Here is a 19,201-nt window from a genome sequence, read left to right on the forward strand (position 1 = left end):
ATGATTGATTGCATCTATATTTTAAAATGTGTTTGATATTTTTAAAAAGTTTAAAAAATATATGTTTTTATATGCTAATGTAGTATATTGACCCAAACTTCCAAAAGTTTTACATTCAAAAACCACTCCCAAATAAACTCTTAAACCCTAGAGGTTTAGGTTAACAGTTTATTTTTTCATAAACAAAAAGAGATCATAATGTATATAAAATAGTCACATCTTTCAAAAACAAATTTAATCGGGTTACTTTCACTCCTACAACATTTATTTTGATCTTACTATTTTGCCATCATATATACTAAAACCTTTTCAATTTCTTCATTTTTCACAAAATTTAAAAAAAAAATGAGTTTTTGAATTTTAAATAAAAAAATTATGATTCATTTATTTTTTCTAAAACCTTAGAAAAAAATTTCTCGTTCAAAATTTCTTCAACAAAAAATAATAACAACACCAACCAAGCCTTAACCCACTAAGTGAGATGAGCTATATTCTGTTCTGAAACAAAAAATAAAGTGAGATGCAGAAGCTGCGGCGGATTAAAGCTTTTGATGCGGCGGAGCGGGGTGTACCTGCAAGGTTAGCACTCTGGCGCTCAAGTCAGTATGTGAAAGAGTTAAGAGTATTCAAATTGTGTTTGAAACTTGTTACCTGAAATGGTTTCATTCCCTATATATACGAGAGATGAATAACAATCTCGCTATCTTTCAGACGTGGAATACAGAGGATCGTTAAATGTGTTTGAGGCGTGAATCTCATGTAGTGAGGTACATGAAAGTCCAGTGATCAAGAAAAGATTCTAGAAACTTGTCAGTGTAGTCGGTTAGTAAGTTTTAATCTGGGTTAATCTTCCTCGTGATGGCCTGCTCGAGAGAGAGATGGTCGGCCCAAAACAATTGCTCCCAAAACTTTTCGGTGCTCTCGAATACCGGGAAATCTTAAGTGGGAGTAACCGGTTTTATCAAAGACTTATCCCAATCATTGAAACATTTGGAGCATATCGCATAAGCAAATAGGGACAAACATATTTAATGATTTCTTGTCACTGGCCCGTTGTCACCTTTAATAGCTAACACATCATCCAAGGCATGCGAGTTAGAAATCGAGTACCATGCCTAGGGTACTCAAGTGTTTTCTACTTTGTGTGGATTGATGGGACAAGGTGTTGGTTATCCTCATATTTTCTCCTTGTTATTCGATCTAAACCGTTGATCTATTTTTTGCCCCCTTTCTTACAAGACCTTCGGTGTTATTATTCAATTTCTTCTTTCATGTTGTTAAACTTACTTATCTATTCTCTTTGCACCGTTCTGTTCTGTTTAGTGAACCTAGGTTTTCACCTAACCCATTAGTTTGATGAAGGCGGTGGAAGATTATTCTTAGGTCAAACTAGAGTATTTAGTCCATAAACATGCTTTTGTAAAAGGGGAAGAAATGTCGTCTGGTCCTTCCATCGGACAAATTAAGTGCACAGATTAGCGACGATGGTTTTGGTCTTCAAATCGTTTCTCTAAAGGCTCCAAATGTTATTGGGTTCATTTTGAAGCTCTTAATAAGGTTGATAAGGATATGAAAACAATTATGCTCTTGTTTTTTGAGAATTTTATACACCGGAAGGAAGTGGTAAAAGCTATTTTTGCAGAGGGACGAAAAAAGGTGTTTTCTAAGTTATTTTATTTCTTTCTCTGTGGGTATATGGATTTGTTCAATTTTCACCCTTTTATTTTCCTTTCTTTTCTAGATAAGTACAAGAAAGTCTCAGTTGCAAAAATATATTCCTGATCCGTCTCATGTGATTCAAGTGGATGATGTGCAAGTTAGAGAGAACTTAACTGTTGAGCCATCTTTCTTGAGGGTAGAGGATCGAGAGGTGAAGCACTTGAGAGGAAAGAAAATTGTGTTGGTAAAGGTGGCGTGGGTAGGACCTGATGCTGGAAGCATGACATGGGAACTGGAAAGTCAGATGAGAGAATAGTATTCGACTCTGTTTCCTTCTGGTAATTTTTTTGGGAAAAAATTCTTTAAGTGGGGGAGAATTGTAACAACCCATTTTTTCGTAATTATTTTAATCGAGTCTATAATTATTTTATTTAGTTACTTGATGATTTATTTATTTATATTGGTGATATTATTTTATTTAGTTACTTGATGATTTATTTTATTTAGTTCATTTTGATGATTACTTGCTCTATTGTTATAATCATGATGTTTTATGTGTTTTGATGTTGAAATTATGCTAAATGTCATTGTTGGTAATTGATTTTTCGTTTCTGTCAATTGCTGAGATTTACATGATGATTGTTTGGTTGAATGTTGATATTAATGTTGAATGTGATATGTTTTGGTGTTAAAGGTGAATTCATGATGAATTGATGGATTAAAGTGTGTGATCAATGATCAAATGATGAAGAAGACATATGATCATGTATATATGATGTTTCTAGTAGGGAGACGTCTTTCCACTCCAATAGGTTTTATTGCTCTATTGTTGTAATCATGATATTTTATGTGTTTTGATGTTGAAATTATGCTAAATGTCATTGTTGGTAATTGATTTTTCGTTTCTCTCAATTTTTGAGATTTACATGATGATTGTTTGGACGAATGTTGATGTTAATGTTGAATGTGATATCTTTTGGTGTTTTGATGTTAAAGGTGAATTTATGATGAATTGATGGATTAAAGTGTGTGATCAATGATCAAATGATGAAGAAGACATATGATCATGTATATATATGATGTTTTTGGTAGAATTGGATGTTTAGAGGCCAAAACCAGAACTTCCATAGAACTCTCATGGTCGAAAACATGATTCTGCCCCCGGAATCATGGTGACGGTCGTCACCCTTCTGAGGACCAGTTCGTCATGTTCTCGAAGGCGCTGATAGACTACTTGAGAGAGAGACTGTTAAGCTCCCCAAGCTTGGTTTCTTAAGCCGGTCATTAGGGTGGGGATGGGTTGAGTGTAAAGTGGGTGACATGTATCACTCATGTGACGACCAGGACGTCATCGTGTCAGTGGCTCGTTTTGAGTTTCCGATTCGACTTTTATGGTCTGGTTTTGCTTGAAGGTGGTGTTGAATTACTGTTTGGTGATAAATGGTGAGAAAATACTAATTATTGGTGATGATGAATCAATTATTACACGCTTAAATGAATGAATTGTATTGATATGTGTATTATGTGCAAATTAAGATTGTTGTTGAATTTTGGTGATGTTGCACTGATTAATATGTGCATATTAAATTGTGGTGGTGATATTGTTGATGATGTGCATGGTCAGAAGAGGGGCTAATAATGCATGTGTATAATTGTATATTGTTGTTGAAATTCATGCATTCTAGTGTACGAACTTCGGTTCAGTTTGGAGTGCCTTGGACGATGGTGTGGATCGGAAGCGAGTAGCTAATTCCAGCGAGGAATTAGTGAAATGTTACTATAACGTGATTAGTAGAAATTTTGGTGTGCTCTTGTTCTAAGAGGGAATGAGGAGCAAATATGGACACGTGTCGTCCATAAATGATACCACATGCATTAGAGTCGGTTGTGTAGTAAATTTGCATACATGTTTGCATATGTAATCATTGTTTCATGATGTTGTTAATTAATTGAGAATACCCGACATGAGATGGTGATTAGTTGTGAATAGCGTGGGTATATGATGGTTATGTGATTATCCCACCCTTCCTCTGTTTTACACTACTAACATATTTTAAATGTATTTTTACCCTTTTTGTTTATTGTAGTGTTTGTGTTCATGTGGAATACAGACAAGCAGGTTAAGGAGTAGCTGCTAGAGATAGATGATGACCTTGATGCTTCCTTAGTTACTTTCCATTCGGGTCTTGGGGAAGTCGCTCTCATATGTAACATTGGGGAAACAAGTTGTCCTTTGTTTATCATTTCCCGTTTTATGTTATTTTGAAGTTGTTAAGCCATTTGTGGCATTTCTGCGATCGATGAAATTGTGATGTCAAACATAATTGTTTTTCGCTGCGTTTTTTTAAAAAAGACAATTGGTTTTGTGTTTGTTTTGATCAGTGGATCATGAGTAACTTTCTAATTGCTTGAATTTATTCGTTGTATTATTATATTTATGTTTAATCGAGAATTAGTGTGTTACATCTCTCCCACAATAAAACCTCTAGTCCTCAGTCTCACCAGTGGAAAAACCCCAATCAAGTCTACACATGCATATTTCCCTGTTACCCACCCTGACCCATACACCAGAACATCTGCTGATCTAAGTGTCGATCTCCCCTCCTGTGGATCAGTCAAGAAATTCGCAGACGCTCTCTTTCTTCATAGATATTTCCGACACACCTAAATATATTAAATAGGACATCCCGAACATAGCCATGTTGGTATTTGAATCCTGAAAGCTCCTTACAATGATAATATGTTCCCCAAATATATTCAAACACGCCGTGCAACAAATAGGACAATAAGGAAATCATAAGCCGATATTTACGAATAGTATCATACTCCATCGAGGACATATCCTGGCCTAGACTATCAATAGTGATAACAAAGAGACAATTTTGAGCATGTGCTACATACGAACAGAAAAAACTGTTAACAGAAAAAACTGTTTTGTCTTATGGTCATGTCAAACATTACATTCATGTCCTGAACACTTTTACTAAAAGGAGCACTCGCCAAAACATGCTTATTTTAAGGACAGATAGTGTCATTTCTAATAAAATTGCTAAGGTCAAAATCTGGACTCAATAACCTTAAGACAATTATAACTCCGTCGAAATCAAAATCCATACCATATATCTCATTAGCCTCATGATCATGTAGTATATTTGTTTATTGATTAATGACTAATTTATTTTAAGACAACCTTGTTAAAAACATTATATATTAAACCACTAACTTATTTTTAAAAAGTTCAAACGACAACCTTGTTAAAAACATTGTATATTAAACCACTAGCTTATTTTTTAAAAGTTCAAAAGACAACCTTGTTAAAAACATTTTAACAAATATTTGGCCTATTTGATATACATGTATATCTTTCGTAAAGATCCCTTCACTTTTGAAAAGTATTATTCAAAAATATGGCATATGAGAACCATTATGTAATTAAATTTAAAATTGTGTCCCATGCCCTCTTTCATCACTTGACACCCACAATGACACCCTGTCTCTTATATATGATTCAATGTTTGCAGTGTTTAGTTATTTTTCTTTCTCCTTTTTGCCAACATAACTGCACCTTTACGCCTCACCAGCATTCATATTCAATTCTATTTTTAATTTGAAAAATACTGACCTCACCCAACATAATTGCACTGTTATGAATCTGCAAAAGCAAATAATAAAGGTACTTTTTTCAATTGACCAAGTTAAAAGCTTTTGAAGTGGTCCAATTTCAGCTCAATTCCATGAATTAAGCATGAAGTTTTCACTAGTTGTTAAGCTTCCACATACCCTTTAGGTTTAAGCAATTGGTTCAACTATTCAAGTGAAGAAACATTATAAATTATTAAATGGTTTATAAACAGCAAGATATGAATATGATATCTAATATTGTATTATCACTTGTTAAATAAGGCCCTTTTTTTTTCATTATGTATATTTAAGTTAAACTGATTTTAAGAATGAAATATATATTCATAAGTGATTTGATTGACGCTAGATAGAATTGATTTTGATATAATTGAGTTTAGTAAATTGATTTTGACATAATTGAGTTTAAGAGAATTGATTTTTGTTTGGATATATATATATATATATATATATATATATATATATATATATATATATATATATATATATATATATATAAAAGTGAGTTGAATAATAAACTTCAATGTAAAAATCACGTTTAAACTCAAACTATAAATTCTAGTTTCAAGTAGAATCAATTCTGAAGACGAAATGAATTCTACTTTTGAAGAATCAGACACTTCAAAAGCACCTCAAAATCAATTTTACACATCTAGAATTGCTTTTGTCTCTTCCAAAACAAATTCAAACGAGCGAGTAGTAAGATAAGGTAAAGATGGGCCGAAAGCAAGTTTGGCCACTTCCACTATGTCATGAACGGAAGTCGATTTTCCCCATTTCGCATGTATTGTAATAGATGGGCCGAAAGCATGTTTGACCTCTTCCTCTGGCATGAATGAAAGTCAATTTTCACCATCTCACATGTATGACAATGGGTGCGCCAACGGATTCAGCTTCTTCCTCTCTATCATAAACAAAAGTTGATTTTTACCATCTCACACCTATTATGTTATTCGTTTGATATTTTAATTTATTAGGATTCACATTCTAACCAACCTCTGCTATATAAACTTATATCTAGAAATTCTAATTTTTGACACTACAATTGATTTTTATCTCTAACTTATTGTTGTTGTGAAAAAAAAATCACACTACATTTAATTCATCTCGTTTTAAGCAAGAATCACTTTTTTCACAATCAATACATTTAAAGATTTACTTGGCCACACCACATATATAGTGATGGAACATAGTGGCATGGCATGGAATTGGAACCTAAGTTCGTACTAAAGTGACAATTATATGATATAAAACAGTGGTACCACACTATCACCACCTATTATGGTCAATTTTGGAACATACAAATACATGGGCATATTGGTAAATTAACAACAAACTATGCATTAATGCAAACATAAAAAAAAAAACTAAGAAAGAGTCAAAACTTGATTCTCTCATTTTCACTTTTCTCTTCTGTTTTCACATCATCACATTCACATACCATTAATTTTTCCATGAGAATAAAAACAAAAATAGTTAGACTTAGGTGATTCTCTCTATCTCTCATTCTTTATATATAACTTCCAAACCAAATCCAACCGTTGAATTCAACACCACTTAACCACTTTGTTATTATCATCACCTATAACCAATAGTCTTTATCTATAGTGAATATATTTATTATTGTTATTATTATCTTCTAGAAAATTTTACATGTTCTGTTCTGTTTTGTTTTTTTTTCTCTGTTCTGTTTCATGGCTGCAACTAGTACTTCATCACAGGTTTTCAAAGACAGCAACAATGGAAACACAGAAACTACAAGACAGGAAATTAAGGCTGCCATAGCCAAAGCTGTTGAGTTAAGAGCTCTTCATGCTGCTTTAATACGAGGAAATAGCTCTACCAATGCTAAATTTCCATCTCCTTCCTCTGTTTCACGCTCTGTTTCTCAGTTCTCTGCTCATGATTACCCTGTTTTCACACCGGTGAGAATTTCTTTTTTTGCTTCAGTTTCGATTTTCTTGTTTAATAGGGTAGTCTAATTTATGTTATATTGATTTCAAAAAGCTTTTTTTGTCAAAAAAAAGTTACTTTTGATTTTTTAGATTATGCATGAAATATGATTATTATGGTTTATCATGATAGGGACAGAACCCAAATCACCTGAAGTTATGGAACATGCAATAATTTATAATTCTCATCTGTCACAGTTGCAAAATTATAAAAATTTATTCTTTTTTATAAAAATTTATTTTTCATGTCATGTAATGTAACCAAATGTGTTATTGTTGTTTCAGTTGCATCTTTAATCCTGGCTCTCATTTCCCTATCTTATGTATTCTCTAAATTTTTAACTTTATTTTTCATGTCATGTAATGTAACCAAATGTGTTATTGTTGTTTCAGTTGCATCTTTAATCCTGGCTCTCATTTCCCTATCTTATGTATTCTCTAAATTTTTAACTTTATTTTTCATGTCATGTAATGTAACCAAATGTGTCACTGTCGTTTGGTTCTGAGTTCTGACATGTATTAGACATCGTACACGTCTTCGGTCTGAAGCGTGTTAGACATCATACACGTCTTCATTCTGAAGTGTCGATGCTACATAGTTTGTAGTTCCCTAATTTTTTTTCTTCAATTTTGAAGGATACTAAATTTCTAAATGTGATAATTATTGACAGAGTTATGAAGATGATCCAATTGTATTGTACAATCAAAACCACATGAAAGGCCTAGCAATATCAGAAAGTTGGGATGGAGAATCAGGAAACAGCATAGAAACTATTGAGAAACCAAGTTCAAGAAAAGGGATGCTACTACCTTGTGGTTATACCAGTTTAGAATCTCACATATGTCCTGCTGATGACACCAAATCTGTAACTGGTTCTTGTGCAAATCACATCACTGTTCTTCAACCATCGCCTACAAGGAGAAACAGTTTGGAGGATTATAAATCGGTGTCCTCCTGCAATAAATGTAACCCTGCAGTCATAACGAGTGAGTTAGAGAGTGTAAGGAACAACAAGAGCTCCAATGTTGTTGTTTCGGTTGCAGAATCCCACTCGTCGTTTCAGTCCGAAGCCAAAAGCAAAGGTGTGATTTCGTGGCTATTTCCTCGGCTAAAGAGGAAGCATAAGAATGAGAATTCTCCGAGTAGAGCAGAATCTGAGGATGTTTCTCAGGTTTTAAAGGACATAGGAATAACGTCAATTGAGGCATTGAAGAAAGAGCTGATAGAAGCGAACGGGAATAGAGACGTGGCTTTAATGGAAGTTTCTGAAATGAGAACTTCGTTGGGGGAGCTGAGACAGAAGATGGAGTACTTGGAGAGTTACTGTGAAGAACTGAAGAAAGCTTTGAAACAGTCCATGCAGATGCAGGCAAGGGATTCTGAACATTGTGAACAGGTTAAGCTTAGTAATCTTCATCAGAGAGGAAGATCAATTGATGGAAATGTTGAAAATTCAATGCCTGTGAATGAGGAAGTAATGATAGAGGGATTTTTGCAGATAGTATCAGAATCAAGGTTATCAGTGAAACAGTTCTGTAAGACACTTATAAACAACATCGAAGAAAATGATAATTCTATGACAGAAACCTTGAACTCGCTTCTTCAGCCATATAAGCTGTCACTAAATTCCAAGTACTCAAAAGCAGTTCTATACCATTTTGAAGCTTTCATAAATCAGTCTCTCTACCAAGACTTTGAGAATTGTGCTTTTCAACAGAACGGTTGTCCGAAATTCATAGACCAACATGAAGATCGCCAAGCAAAATTCACGTCTTTCGTTGCTCTCAGAAATTTGAGCTGGAATGAGGTACTGAGAAAGGGAACAAAGTATTACTGTGAAGAATTTAGCAAATTTTGTGATCAGAAAATGAGTTGTATTACCAGTACTCTAAATTGTACCAGGCCTTGGCCTGAGCAACTCCTTCAAGCTTTCTTTGTGACTGCAAAATGCATGTGGCTGCTACATTTGCTTGCCTTTTCTTTCAACCCGCCATTGAGAGTTGTAAGAGTTGAAGAGAATAGAAACTTCGATCCTCGCTACATGGAAGATATGTCTTCGAGGTCACAGGGTCCAAGCAAAGTTAAGATCATGGTTATGCCAGGGTTTTATGTTAAAGATAGGGTCTTGAGGTGTAAGGTTCTTTGCAGGTACAAATCCACAGCCTAAATAAAACTAGGAAATGTTTCATTGTAAGAAACCAAACATGTCATAATTAATATTAGTTCAAATTCGTTTAATCTATTGCAACCCAATTTATGAATTTTTTATGGTTGGCACTGAGTAGGTGAAGATTCAGAAGTGCAACAGATAATTAGCAAAAGAAAATTATTCTTACATACTCTCGTTCTTAAAGTTTGGAAAATTTAAGAGAAAGCATATTCAGAGACAGATAAATGAAGAATTTTCAAATTTTAGGCCTACCTCGTAAAGCTTATTTCATGTAGCTACTGTCATAATTGTGTTTTTCATACAATCCGCAAAAGATCAAGAAAAATAAATCATACCCTCCTGTTTATAATACTGTAGGAGACCAAAGCAACGAATGAGTGGAACATACCACCAATTATATTTGTGCGGTGTTGTCTATCCATTTTTTATATCACAAGTGATAAGAAGGAAGAACCAAAATAGACAAAAGCACGAAAAAATAAACAGATAAATAATCTAGTACCAAATTGAAACACATTAGTCAAATGAAACGTTCATGCATAAACGAGAACTTAATATTTTAGCTAGATGTACCGTTTTCAAATTCAATACAAACAGACAAGAGTATCACATTGATACATTGATTCATTCTGAGACTGCAGATTCACAACCTTTATAATCAGTTACTGAAATGAAGGGCATGGATCCCAGTCAAATATCAAAATGTTTGTTTCAGTAGCTCTCTATAATACATTTCCTTACATAAATATAATATGGCGATGGCATCAGGTGCTGAAAATGATGTTCATGCACGAGGATACTAGTGTAATTGGGATGTAAAAGGATCAATCACAGAGATATCAGCAACGCAACTTAGGATATTCGTGTCTTCTCCATTAATAATGACACGTAGACATCAAAGTGATACGACATTAGGATGGAGAAGAACATTCACCCTCACTCCACCAAAAGCTAACTGATAAACTGGTAGTTAAAGACCGCACATAGTGCCACCACTTTGGCGGGATGTATAACATTTCACCTTCCTCTAAAATACAGTCTACAAATTCCAAGTCTTGCACCTTAGGAAACTTCATTTCATCTACGTTATCTAAATCAACCTTCAAACAATAAAAAATGACCAGTGTTAACATGGAGACATACTTTCAAAAATATCCAAAGCAATAATACAAACACCTAATTAAATGAACACATAGGGAAAGGATCCACTTTGCGAAATTGCAATAAGCAGAATTATGGGCTTCAACCTATTCCATAAACCATATACTGTACATGTAAACTGGAAAAGTATTTTGGTATCAAAGCAGGTATATAAGATGGCAACTTGTAGGGTTGTGATAAAGTTATAAGCCTGTACATACAGTGGAGAGTGATAAGAGATAAAACAGAGGAAATATCTTGAATTAATGAAATACATCTGGAGAGTGAGAAGGCATAAGTTGACTGCACAGGAAAATATTCAATTATATACAGAACAAGAAACTAAATACCTGGCTGGAATTGCTAAGCATGGTTTCTGAGTAAGGGAAAAGCTCCTCAGATAAAGATGCTGGATAAAGCCTAATGTATTTTTTCCCAACAACCTGGACGTGTGAAACAAGACAATAACATCTGTCAAAGAGATTATTCCATGGTGCAAAGAAATACTTTGCATATCTGCATCAATAATGTAAGCAGCATCTTGCAAACAATTTAAATAACTGGAATATTAGCTAAACCACACCGTCATCCTCATGTATCACAGGTTTCTTTTAAAATAAGGCCTAGAATCTGAACTTCGTATTTTGCTTTGCTGGAAGTACATCAACAATGCCATGCCAGGTTGCGAGCTATAAAGTATACATTTAGAACCATAATAACACAGTTTTATCAAGTAAGATGCATAAATAGAGATGGCTCGATAATAGTATTGATCGATGTTGGACTTAAGGATCTCTATTTCAGTAATAAATGCTTACAAGTGCTCAAAACAAACAAAAGCGGTATCTAACATGACTTTATTTTGGGCAGGGCCTGGGGAAGGTGAGGGTTTAACAAGCAGCTATAAATTGCAAATGTTCAATACAAGTATACAGTTTTTTAAAAGAGAAACTATACAAGTATACAACGGAAATACCTGTGCAAGTATGTTATGATGTGGATCATGGTGTAATGGTGTTACTGTTCCAGCTGGACCAAACCAAGCATTGAGAGATCTTAGCTCCCCTCCACCAGCAAAACAATAGTCAGGAATAAAGATATCTTTCCGAAGCTCATTTATCTGCCAATTCAATAGTGTCAGAAACTGAAACAAGCAGTACAAGTCCTGAACTTGCATGTCAGATTTGCAAGAGTTGGATTAGAATTGTAGGCAAAAATAAATTTAAACTTTGAACACCTGATCAAATAATGGATGCTGAGCAAGATATGTAGGACCACTGGGAGAACAGCTATGGGACCTTATCCGCTCAAGAAACTCTGAAAATGTAACTAGTTCTTGCTTCCAATCTGAGCATAAATAGTTTTTCCCAACCTGCAAAGAATGCTGCACACTTACCCTTTTCTTTCGATATTTTGTTTAAAAAAATTATAATACATCAAAATATCCACTCCACCCCATTCTTGTGGATTTCCAGTATACTACTATACTGTTAAACAAATTCAACAACCTTGCCATAAAAAAATTACAAGAGGTATCGCCGTATCGGGATAAATACAAACAATACAAGGGGGAACACACAAATAACAGTGTAAAGATGTAAGGTGCTGCAATTACAAATAACATTCACAATCATATGAAGCAAGTCTTTCAACTTTTATCTCATGCAATTCCAGTTCAACAACTTGGTGGCTAAAACAGAATCTGCTAGGAATTGTCACAGAAGAGGGGTGAGTGGGTGTGAGGTCTTCACTCACCAACTGTTGCAACCAAAATAAATTGTTTACTCACTTGTTAGAAATATGACAAGGTAAAAGTTATAGGATTTCTATATAGAGCATTTTTAAGACTACACAAGCAGAGATATTTGAAGGGATAACCACACAATGCAAGAAATTAATTGCATTTGTTCCAAGTGAATGAATAAATTGTGCATGAGTTCATGACCAATTTTGGCTGCCTGTAGAAATAAATTTAGCTATTTACAAAGGGAAGACAATAAATAAGTTATGATTAGAAGATAATAATTACATTGTCTATATAATCAAAGTGTATTAAATTTGGGCTTGTCAATGAAGTGTCCAGTGTAGACTTTTCACTTAATTAATTTTCACTCGCAATACTTTTCTCTTCAGTCAATGTGACCTTTACTTTTCCAAAAATACTAGCAGTAGTAAGAAAAATTACCAAAAAAGAACTTAAATTTCAAAATATAACTTCGAATCTACCAGCTAACGAACATATATGACCAAGAATTAATTACGGTTTAGTCGTTGCTAGTGAATCAGCCATGTGTTTGATACAAGTAGAAAATTGTCAATCAGCAAATGTGTTTTTCCCTGTGAATTCAAGAAACTTAACCAATGCACCCAGCTTTAAAAAACATTCTATCTATACATTAGTTCTTCAAAGAGAGTACCGTGCATATAAATAACAAATATATCGACTAGAGTAATTACCTCAACTGGAACAGTGCGGTCACCAGCAACTCTTAGCAAGTAATCTTTATTATTCCAGTTTTTCTTGGCTGGCCAGTGCGCCATGCAATCACTAATGATAACCGGGGAGCCAGACAGGAAATGATCTTTCAAGAACTTCTCCAGCGACAGGGCAGACCTCTTCACCACAAGCTTTGACGCAAGGGACTTAACAGGTAAAAGCTGGAGCACCTAGAGTGTAAAAGCTATAAAGTAAACGTCAGAAGGGACAAAAAGCAAATGCAGCCATAAGATAATCATCATACTCATTTCTTAACTTCATTATCCCTGTAGCACCGATACCTCTTAAAAAATTCCGTGTCAGAACACTAACAAATATGACATTGACAGCGGTGATCATGTTCAATTTATTTATTTTTTCAAATTATTACCGGTGTATCCATTATATCATTTTCTCATCAATCCATACATACATACATAGCCTAAGAAAAAAAAACCTTCCAATTTTAATACTAATTATTAGCATTTAATGTTGTATCATATTGTTGGAAAAATACATAACTTTTTTTCATCAAAATGTTTTCAAAAAGAAAAGAAAAAGAGGAACGAACCTCACCTTAGACACGTCAAAATCTAGATCAACGAGTAGATGATCGTCGCTACCAAAATCCTGGTGGCTTCCATCAGAAACCCTAAGGTTCCTAGCCTTTTCAGAAACCTTACCAATGGCAGAGTCCAAATCCTTTCTAAGCAGACTCCCTCCCATGATGATCCCCATATCCAAAGCCCTAAGCGCCTCCTTAAACTCACCGTTTCCATAGTGATGCTTCGCCACGTGAAGACACGCCATCGAGTACGCGTCACGCCACACCGGCAACACCGAGTGCCACGGTCCAGAATGAAGTTGCTCCCACGCCATCTCCCTAACCGCCTCCGCCGCGCGAACGTCGCCGGCGGCGGCTAGTGACGCCATCCTCACGTAGGAGTATCCGCCGTGTTCGGAAATGGAGTGGAGCAGAGTGGGAGACTCCGTGTCTAGTGTCGGCGTCTCGAAGTCGTCGGCGGATGCGGTGGTTTTCGACATTTTTGGGTGGCGGTGCGGAGTTGGGCGAGTTAATTGAAAAGTGAAGTGAGAGTGAATGTTTCAAAGAGTGTTAGATATTTTAAGCACACAGACTGACAGAAGATATTTTGAAGTATCTTTGGGGTGGGTCCCAATGAAAATCATAAAGTTCGAAAAAGCAAGTTAGATATTTGGATTCAATTTTGAGCTAGAAAAAAATTGTCAAACTTAAAAAGTGCTCGCATAATTTAACACGACTTCAAAGATTGGCATTCATTAATGCTTTAGCACAAGATATTTGAACATGATAGAATGTTAAATAATCCCTTAATATTGTCAACTGAAACATCAATATATTTTCTTATCTTTATCTTTTAGGGTGGAGAGTGCTTAGCATCAAATTTAATTTGATTAAAATTGTCATTTCCATTATTTAAAATAAAATATTTATAATTGAAAATACAAAAATATTAAATATAAATTTTTTTAGTTTAGAGTAATTTGTAAAGTCTACTTTAAAATTGGTCGAATGATCTTATTATATAACACATTTGTTATTAATTGTATCTGTCAAAAAATAATTAGACAAACTCATTTGCTTATTATTATTCGAGTCCACTATTTTAAAACACAGTTTTTAAATTTAAGAGACGAATACCAAAAAAAAAATATATTAAATTGTTTTTTTTTAAGATACAAGAAATACTAAAAAATCACTATTTTAATATTTTAATGCGATGTAACTATTTAAACCAAATATTATAAATTATTATATATATATATATATATATATATATATATATATATATATATAAACATAACTATTGTTAAAAAAAATTAAAATTATTTAAATTTTATTTAAGAATTGTTGTAAAATAGATTTAATGAATTAATTGTATTATTTATTGAAAGTGAAACATAAAAAATAATTGATTTTAAAATGTATAAATAATTTTGTATTTTGAAAGTTACAAAACTATTTTTCTTAAATTTTAAAGTTTTTTAAGTGTCTATAGACACTATTCTCAAGTTATGATATGTATATAAGTTATTTTTTGACTTATTATCCTAAGCTTTTCAATGATTTATAAAACAACTTATCAGGTATGCGAAAAAAGAATTTAATTCATTTGATTGTCTTTTGGCAATAACTTATAATATTTACATAGTTGTTATCATACCTTTTACATAGTCGTGTATTGATTATATTCTCATATAGTTTTATTTATAAGAAAGAAATTATTTTTTAAATTTATTATATAAATATATATAAGAAAGAAATTATTTTTTAAATTTATTATATAATTAATATATTTGATCTATATATTATTTAGGTATATTAATTATTTTTATTTAAAAGATAATTCTTTTATAAATAAAGTCGAAGATAATATTATTTTAATTAAAGTTAAAATAAACATTAAATATTATTTAAAATACACTTGTAAAGTTATACTATCAGTTTATATAAATTAATTTTTAATTTTTTTCGTGACAAATACTTATAAATTCATACTGACTTTGCTTTTAGAGTACAAATTAAAAATATTTATAAATAGTAATTAATTTTAAAGATACTAGTCATTTAAAATTTTAAAAAATAAAATAAACAATTTATATTATTAGTATATTAACGAGTGCCTAGTGACATATCTTGCATTTTTTTTTACTCTTATAATAATATAATAATTTGCACAATATGTACTGTAGCACCTAGATATTTTTCTCTTCACTTTATAGCACAGGGAGATAAAGATATTTTTCCCTTCGCTTTTTGATCACATGGGTTCCACTTTTTGTGATATTTTTGTCACTTTGTTGTGACGTTTTTAGAGTTTATTTGTCTCTCACATTTTGATGTACATCAATGATCGACACGTATGCTTTAGGAGCCATTGAGATGTGAAACTTATTTGATTATGCACATAGGCACACATGAAGCCACGTTATATACCCAAAAGTCACCCAAAATCTAATCTAAGTGAATTATGTATATACATGGAGATTCTTTTATCCGTAACAAATAGACTCTATATACTATTTATTTTTTGTATGTTTTATTTTCTCTTTATAATTAAGTAGAAACGAACTAAAAAGTTGTCTATGTATTTGGTCTAAATTTAAATTAAATACATTAATTTTTATTAATTTTGTTTGCTTATAATTAAGAAATGTTTGTTTCATCAATATGATAAACAGATATGCGCAACACAAACTAGATTGTAATCCGTGTATCAGTGATCCGCGTGATACACGGATACAAATTAATTTTAATTTTAAGTATTTTAAGTTTTTATAACAACTATAATCAATACGTTTTAGATTATAATAATTTTTTTTTTATAAATGCAAAATTTTCTTTTTAACAAAGATAAAATTAATCACAAATAAAAATAATGTATATGCTTCTAATAGAGAATATGATACATCTCCACCTCTCTGCCATCTACAGTCTCCAACACAATTGTTCTCAATTCCCCTACCTTAGTTACCACGCCTCAACTATACTCACCTGTTCCATCTCACTAGAACCCTATTCACCTCACTAGTAGTCACAACTCCACCTATCTACCATCTATAACCTCCAACATAATTGATCCCAATTCTCCTACCCGAGTCTCACCACCGACTCCCATTAATCACCATCCTATGATGACCTGTTCCAAAATTGAAAATCCTAGACCATGTCAATTTCCTATTTTGCTTTTAACCACCACATAACCTACCATTGTCAAACAAGCTCTTACCTCACCTCAATGGATTTAGACAAAGTGGTGCTTGGTGGATGATGATGAATGAGCATGTATGTTTGTGAGTTATGTTGTTACTTTCCTTGAATATGAATGATAATATAATTAAAATCTTATGATGAGGAGTGAGGAAAAACCTGGAGCACAACTAGGTGAATGAATTAGCAAAGAAAAATTAGGTAGTGATAAATGACTTAGATGGCGATATTTGAACACTAAGGTACCTCGGTGTGTACAATGGACGGATAATCGCTATAATCGAATAATAGCCGTGAATTAATATGCTTTGTATGGAACATGATTTATTGTTATGAAATTGGTGGATGTGATCGCATAGTGATTTAAGAGTACAATCATGTTGCATTTGATGAACTAGTCATGTACTTGAAAACAATTTCATTGTTGTTCCCATCCCGAATTGCGATGCTTATGAAAAGTAAGAATTGGGATACGTGCACTATTGATTAGCATCAATTAAATGGGTTGGAGTCCCATATGTTTAACCAAATGGGTTAGAGTCCCATATGTTCAACAAAACGGGTTAGAGTCCCATATTGCAACCAAATGGGTTAGAGTCCCATAGAAGACGTGGATCTTAAAGTGGGTTGGAGTCCCATACGAGGAAAAGGCTTGAAATGAGTTTGAGTCCCATATGGAGCTACGATTCTTTAAGTGAATTTGAGTCCCATTGAGATTTCGAAATCCATAAGAAATTCGAAGCATGATATAAGGATTCGTAACCCGTGTCGATAATCCTAGACGTAGGGTTGGCCGAGGAAAGATTCCTTGGTATGGTTTCAGAACAGTGATTGATTTGAGTTGGTGAACTCAAGTGTACATGTTCACATGCAATGCGAGAGTCCCCTATTTTAGATGCTTAAGTATTTATTCTATTTGTATTACTTAAGCTAGGAATCGATTAGAAATCTTGTAGAGTTGAGTGGACCCATAAGATAGGGAATCCACTGAGATTTTTATCCCACCCCATTATTGTTGTTGTTTTTCAGGAAGTTCTTTGCAGGTGAAAGGCAAGGGCAAGCTTGCTTGATCACTCTTGGGGGCTTGATGTTTTGGATGGCGTTTCTTTCGTTCTGTACATATATATTTTGTGATTATCTAGATGATGATCTAGATCTTAGCTTTTGATTTAGGCACCTTTATATATATATTGTGCCAAAGTTGTACATTATTCTTATGAACATGTATACATATAGTGTTACTAATAGGCTCTTATGTAATTTCATTATCAATTACACTATGGATAATATATATTCTAGACATGTATTATATGTGGGTGTTACACACTACTTATCAATACCCATCATTACCTCTTAAATCATTCCACCATTACAACATAAACAATTATAAAACAATAATGTAAAACCTTAACCCAATCAAAACTACTTCAGCAATAATGCATCGTACACTATTGATCAGTGGTTTTTAACACATGTTTTTATTGTTATTTTTAGTTGTCTTTGAAGTATTTTATTTTATGTTTTATTTCTTTATTCCGCATTTTACGTTTTAGTTGTGTGTTTAAGTGTTTGCAGACTCAGATGAATGAAGTGGAGAAAATCAGTGAAAAAAGTGAAGAAACTGAAGAAAAGCACACATGCTGGTCACACGCGTCCCAAGACGCGTTTCCTAGGTCCACACGCGTGCCCACACGCGTCCAGCAAGAGAAAAATGCACCTCCTGCCCACACGCGTCCCTGGACGCGTTTCCTGAGCCCACACGCGTGTCCAGACGCGTCCCAGACTACCAGACGCGTGCCCACACGCGTCCCAGCTGCCAGAATTGCAAAGAAAACTTCCCCCTGCCAGGACGCGTCCCAGGACGCGTGTCACAGCACCAGACGCGTGCCCACACGCGTGTGCACGTGATTTTTGGGCCTGTTTTGCTGAAAAGCCAAGAATGACAGTAATAAAAGAACCAGATTGCGTTTGGACAAGGGTTGGAGAGTTTTGGGTGCGAAAATACATTGGAGAAGCTGGAGAATTCAGATTCTAAGCAAGGAATGAAGATTTCCATGAGCATTCGCGATTGAAGATCTGATTCCCTTTGTTTATCTGTAATGTCTACAATTCAAACTATGATTTTTATTATTGTTATGAGTAGCTAAACCCCCCATTGCTAGGGGGGTGATCTTGATTCTGAATGTGATAACTTTATTTCCTTGATGCAATAACAATTTGGTTTTCATATAATTGGTTTGTTTTACATCTGTTCTTTATGCCTTAACCGTCGGACAAACGGATAATGAAATTGTATGAATGAATTTAGCTGGACAGCAATTGTTCATTGACATGAGTAAGAACATAGGATAATAATTATCACCTAGGACTAGGGATATTTTATCTTAACCGGAAATTCTTGGTATTGGAATGC

At 33.7% G+C, this 19,201-nt stretch overlaps 2 protein-coding genes across 3 annotated transcripts; one reads left to right on the forward strand and one right to left on the reverse strand.

Annotated features, from left to right (window-relative positions):
- The first annotated feature begins 6,795 nt into the window (after window positions 1-6,795).
- LOC131602030 (IRK-interacting protein-like) lies at window positions 6,796-9,489 on the forward strand. The gene is made up of 2 exons (XM_058873974.1): window positions 6,796-7,223; window positions 7,922-9,489. The coding sequence occupies exons 1-2, from the start codon at window positions 6,993-6,995 to the stop codon at window positions 9,416-9,418; spliced, it is 1,728 nt and encodes a 575-aa protein (XP_058729957.1). The 5' UTR covers window positions 6,796-6,992; the 3' UTR covers window positions 9,419-9,489.
- Window positions 9,490-9,941: 452 nt separating this feature from the next.
- On the reverse strand, window positions 9,942-14,153 carry LOC131602031 (lysine-specific demethylase JMJ30-like). Of its 2 annotated transcripts, XR_009283906.1 has the most exons (7): window positions 13,614-14,153; window positions 13,019-13,228; window positions 11,799-11,933; window positions 11,538-11,681; window positions 11,145-11,250; window positions 10,912-11,004; window positions 10,498-10,521 (listed from the first exon to the last, which is right to left on the reverse strand). XR_009283906.1 is itself a non-coding variant. In XM_058873976.1 (6 exons), exons 1-6 carry the CDS (start codon window positions 14,079-14,081, stop codon window positions 10,333-10,335), a joined length of 1,239 nt encoding a protein of 412 aa, XP_058729959.1. In that variant the 5' UTR covers window positions 14,082-14,150; the 3' UTR covers window positions 9,942-10,332. The 2 variants fall into 2 exon arrangements, 1 of the variants encoding a protein (XP_058729959.1); XM_058873976.1 differs by lacking the exon at window positions 11,145-11,250 and having other exon boundaries at window positions 9,942-10,521; window positions 13,614-14,150.
- Window positions 14,154-19,201: the final 5,048 nt, after the last annotated feature.

This window comes from Vicia villosa, linkage group LG5 (assembly GCF_029867415.1).
Source record: "Vicia villosa cultivar HV-30 ecotype Madison, WI linkage group LG5, Vvil1.0, whole genome shotgun sequence".
NCBI classification, from domain to species: Eukaryota; Viridiplantae; Streptophyta; class Magnoliopsida; order Fabales; family Fabaceae; genus Vicia; species Vicia villosa.

What these genes read in the sequence shown, in the direction of transcription:
- LOC131602030 (XM_058873974.1), top strand. Translation starts at nt 6,993, where the DNA reads ATGGCTGCAACTAGTACTTCATCACAGGTTTTCAAAGACAGCAACAAT. An exon ending in ATTACCCTGTTTTCACACCG is followed by an intron (nt 7,224 to 7,921) that starts GTGAGAATTTCT and finishes AATTATTGACAG; the next exon opens with AGTTATGAAGATGATCCAAT.
- LOC131602031 (XM_058873976.1), bottom strand. Translation starts at nt 14,081, where the DNA reads ATGTCGAAAACCACCGCATCCGCCGACGACTTCGAGACGCCGACACTA. An exon ending in ATCATAACATACTTGCACAG is followed by an intron (nt 11,005 to 11,537) that starts GTATTTCCGTTG and finishes TCACACGTCCAG; the next exon opens with GTTGTTGGGAAAAAATACAT. An exon ending in TGCTTAGCAATTCCAGCCAG is followed by an intron (nt 10,522 to 10,911) that starts GTATTTAGTTTC and finishes TATTGTTTGAAG; the next exon opens with GTTGATTTAGATAACGTAGA.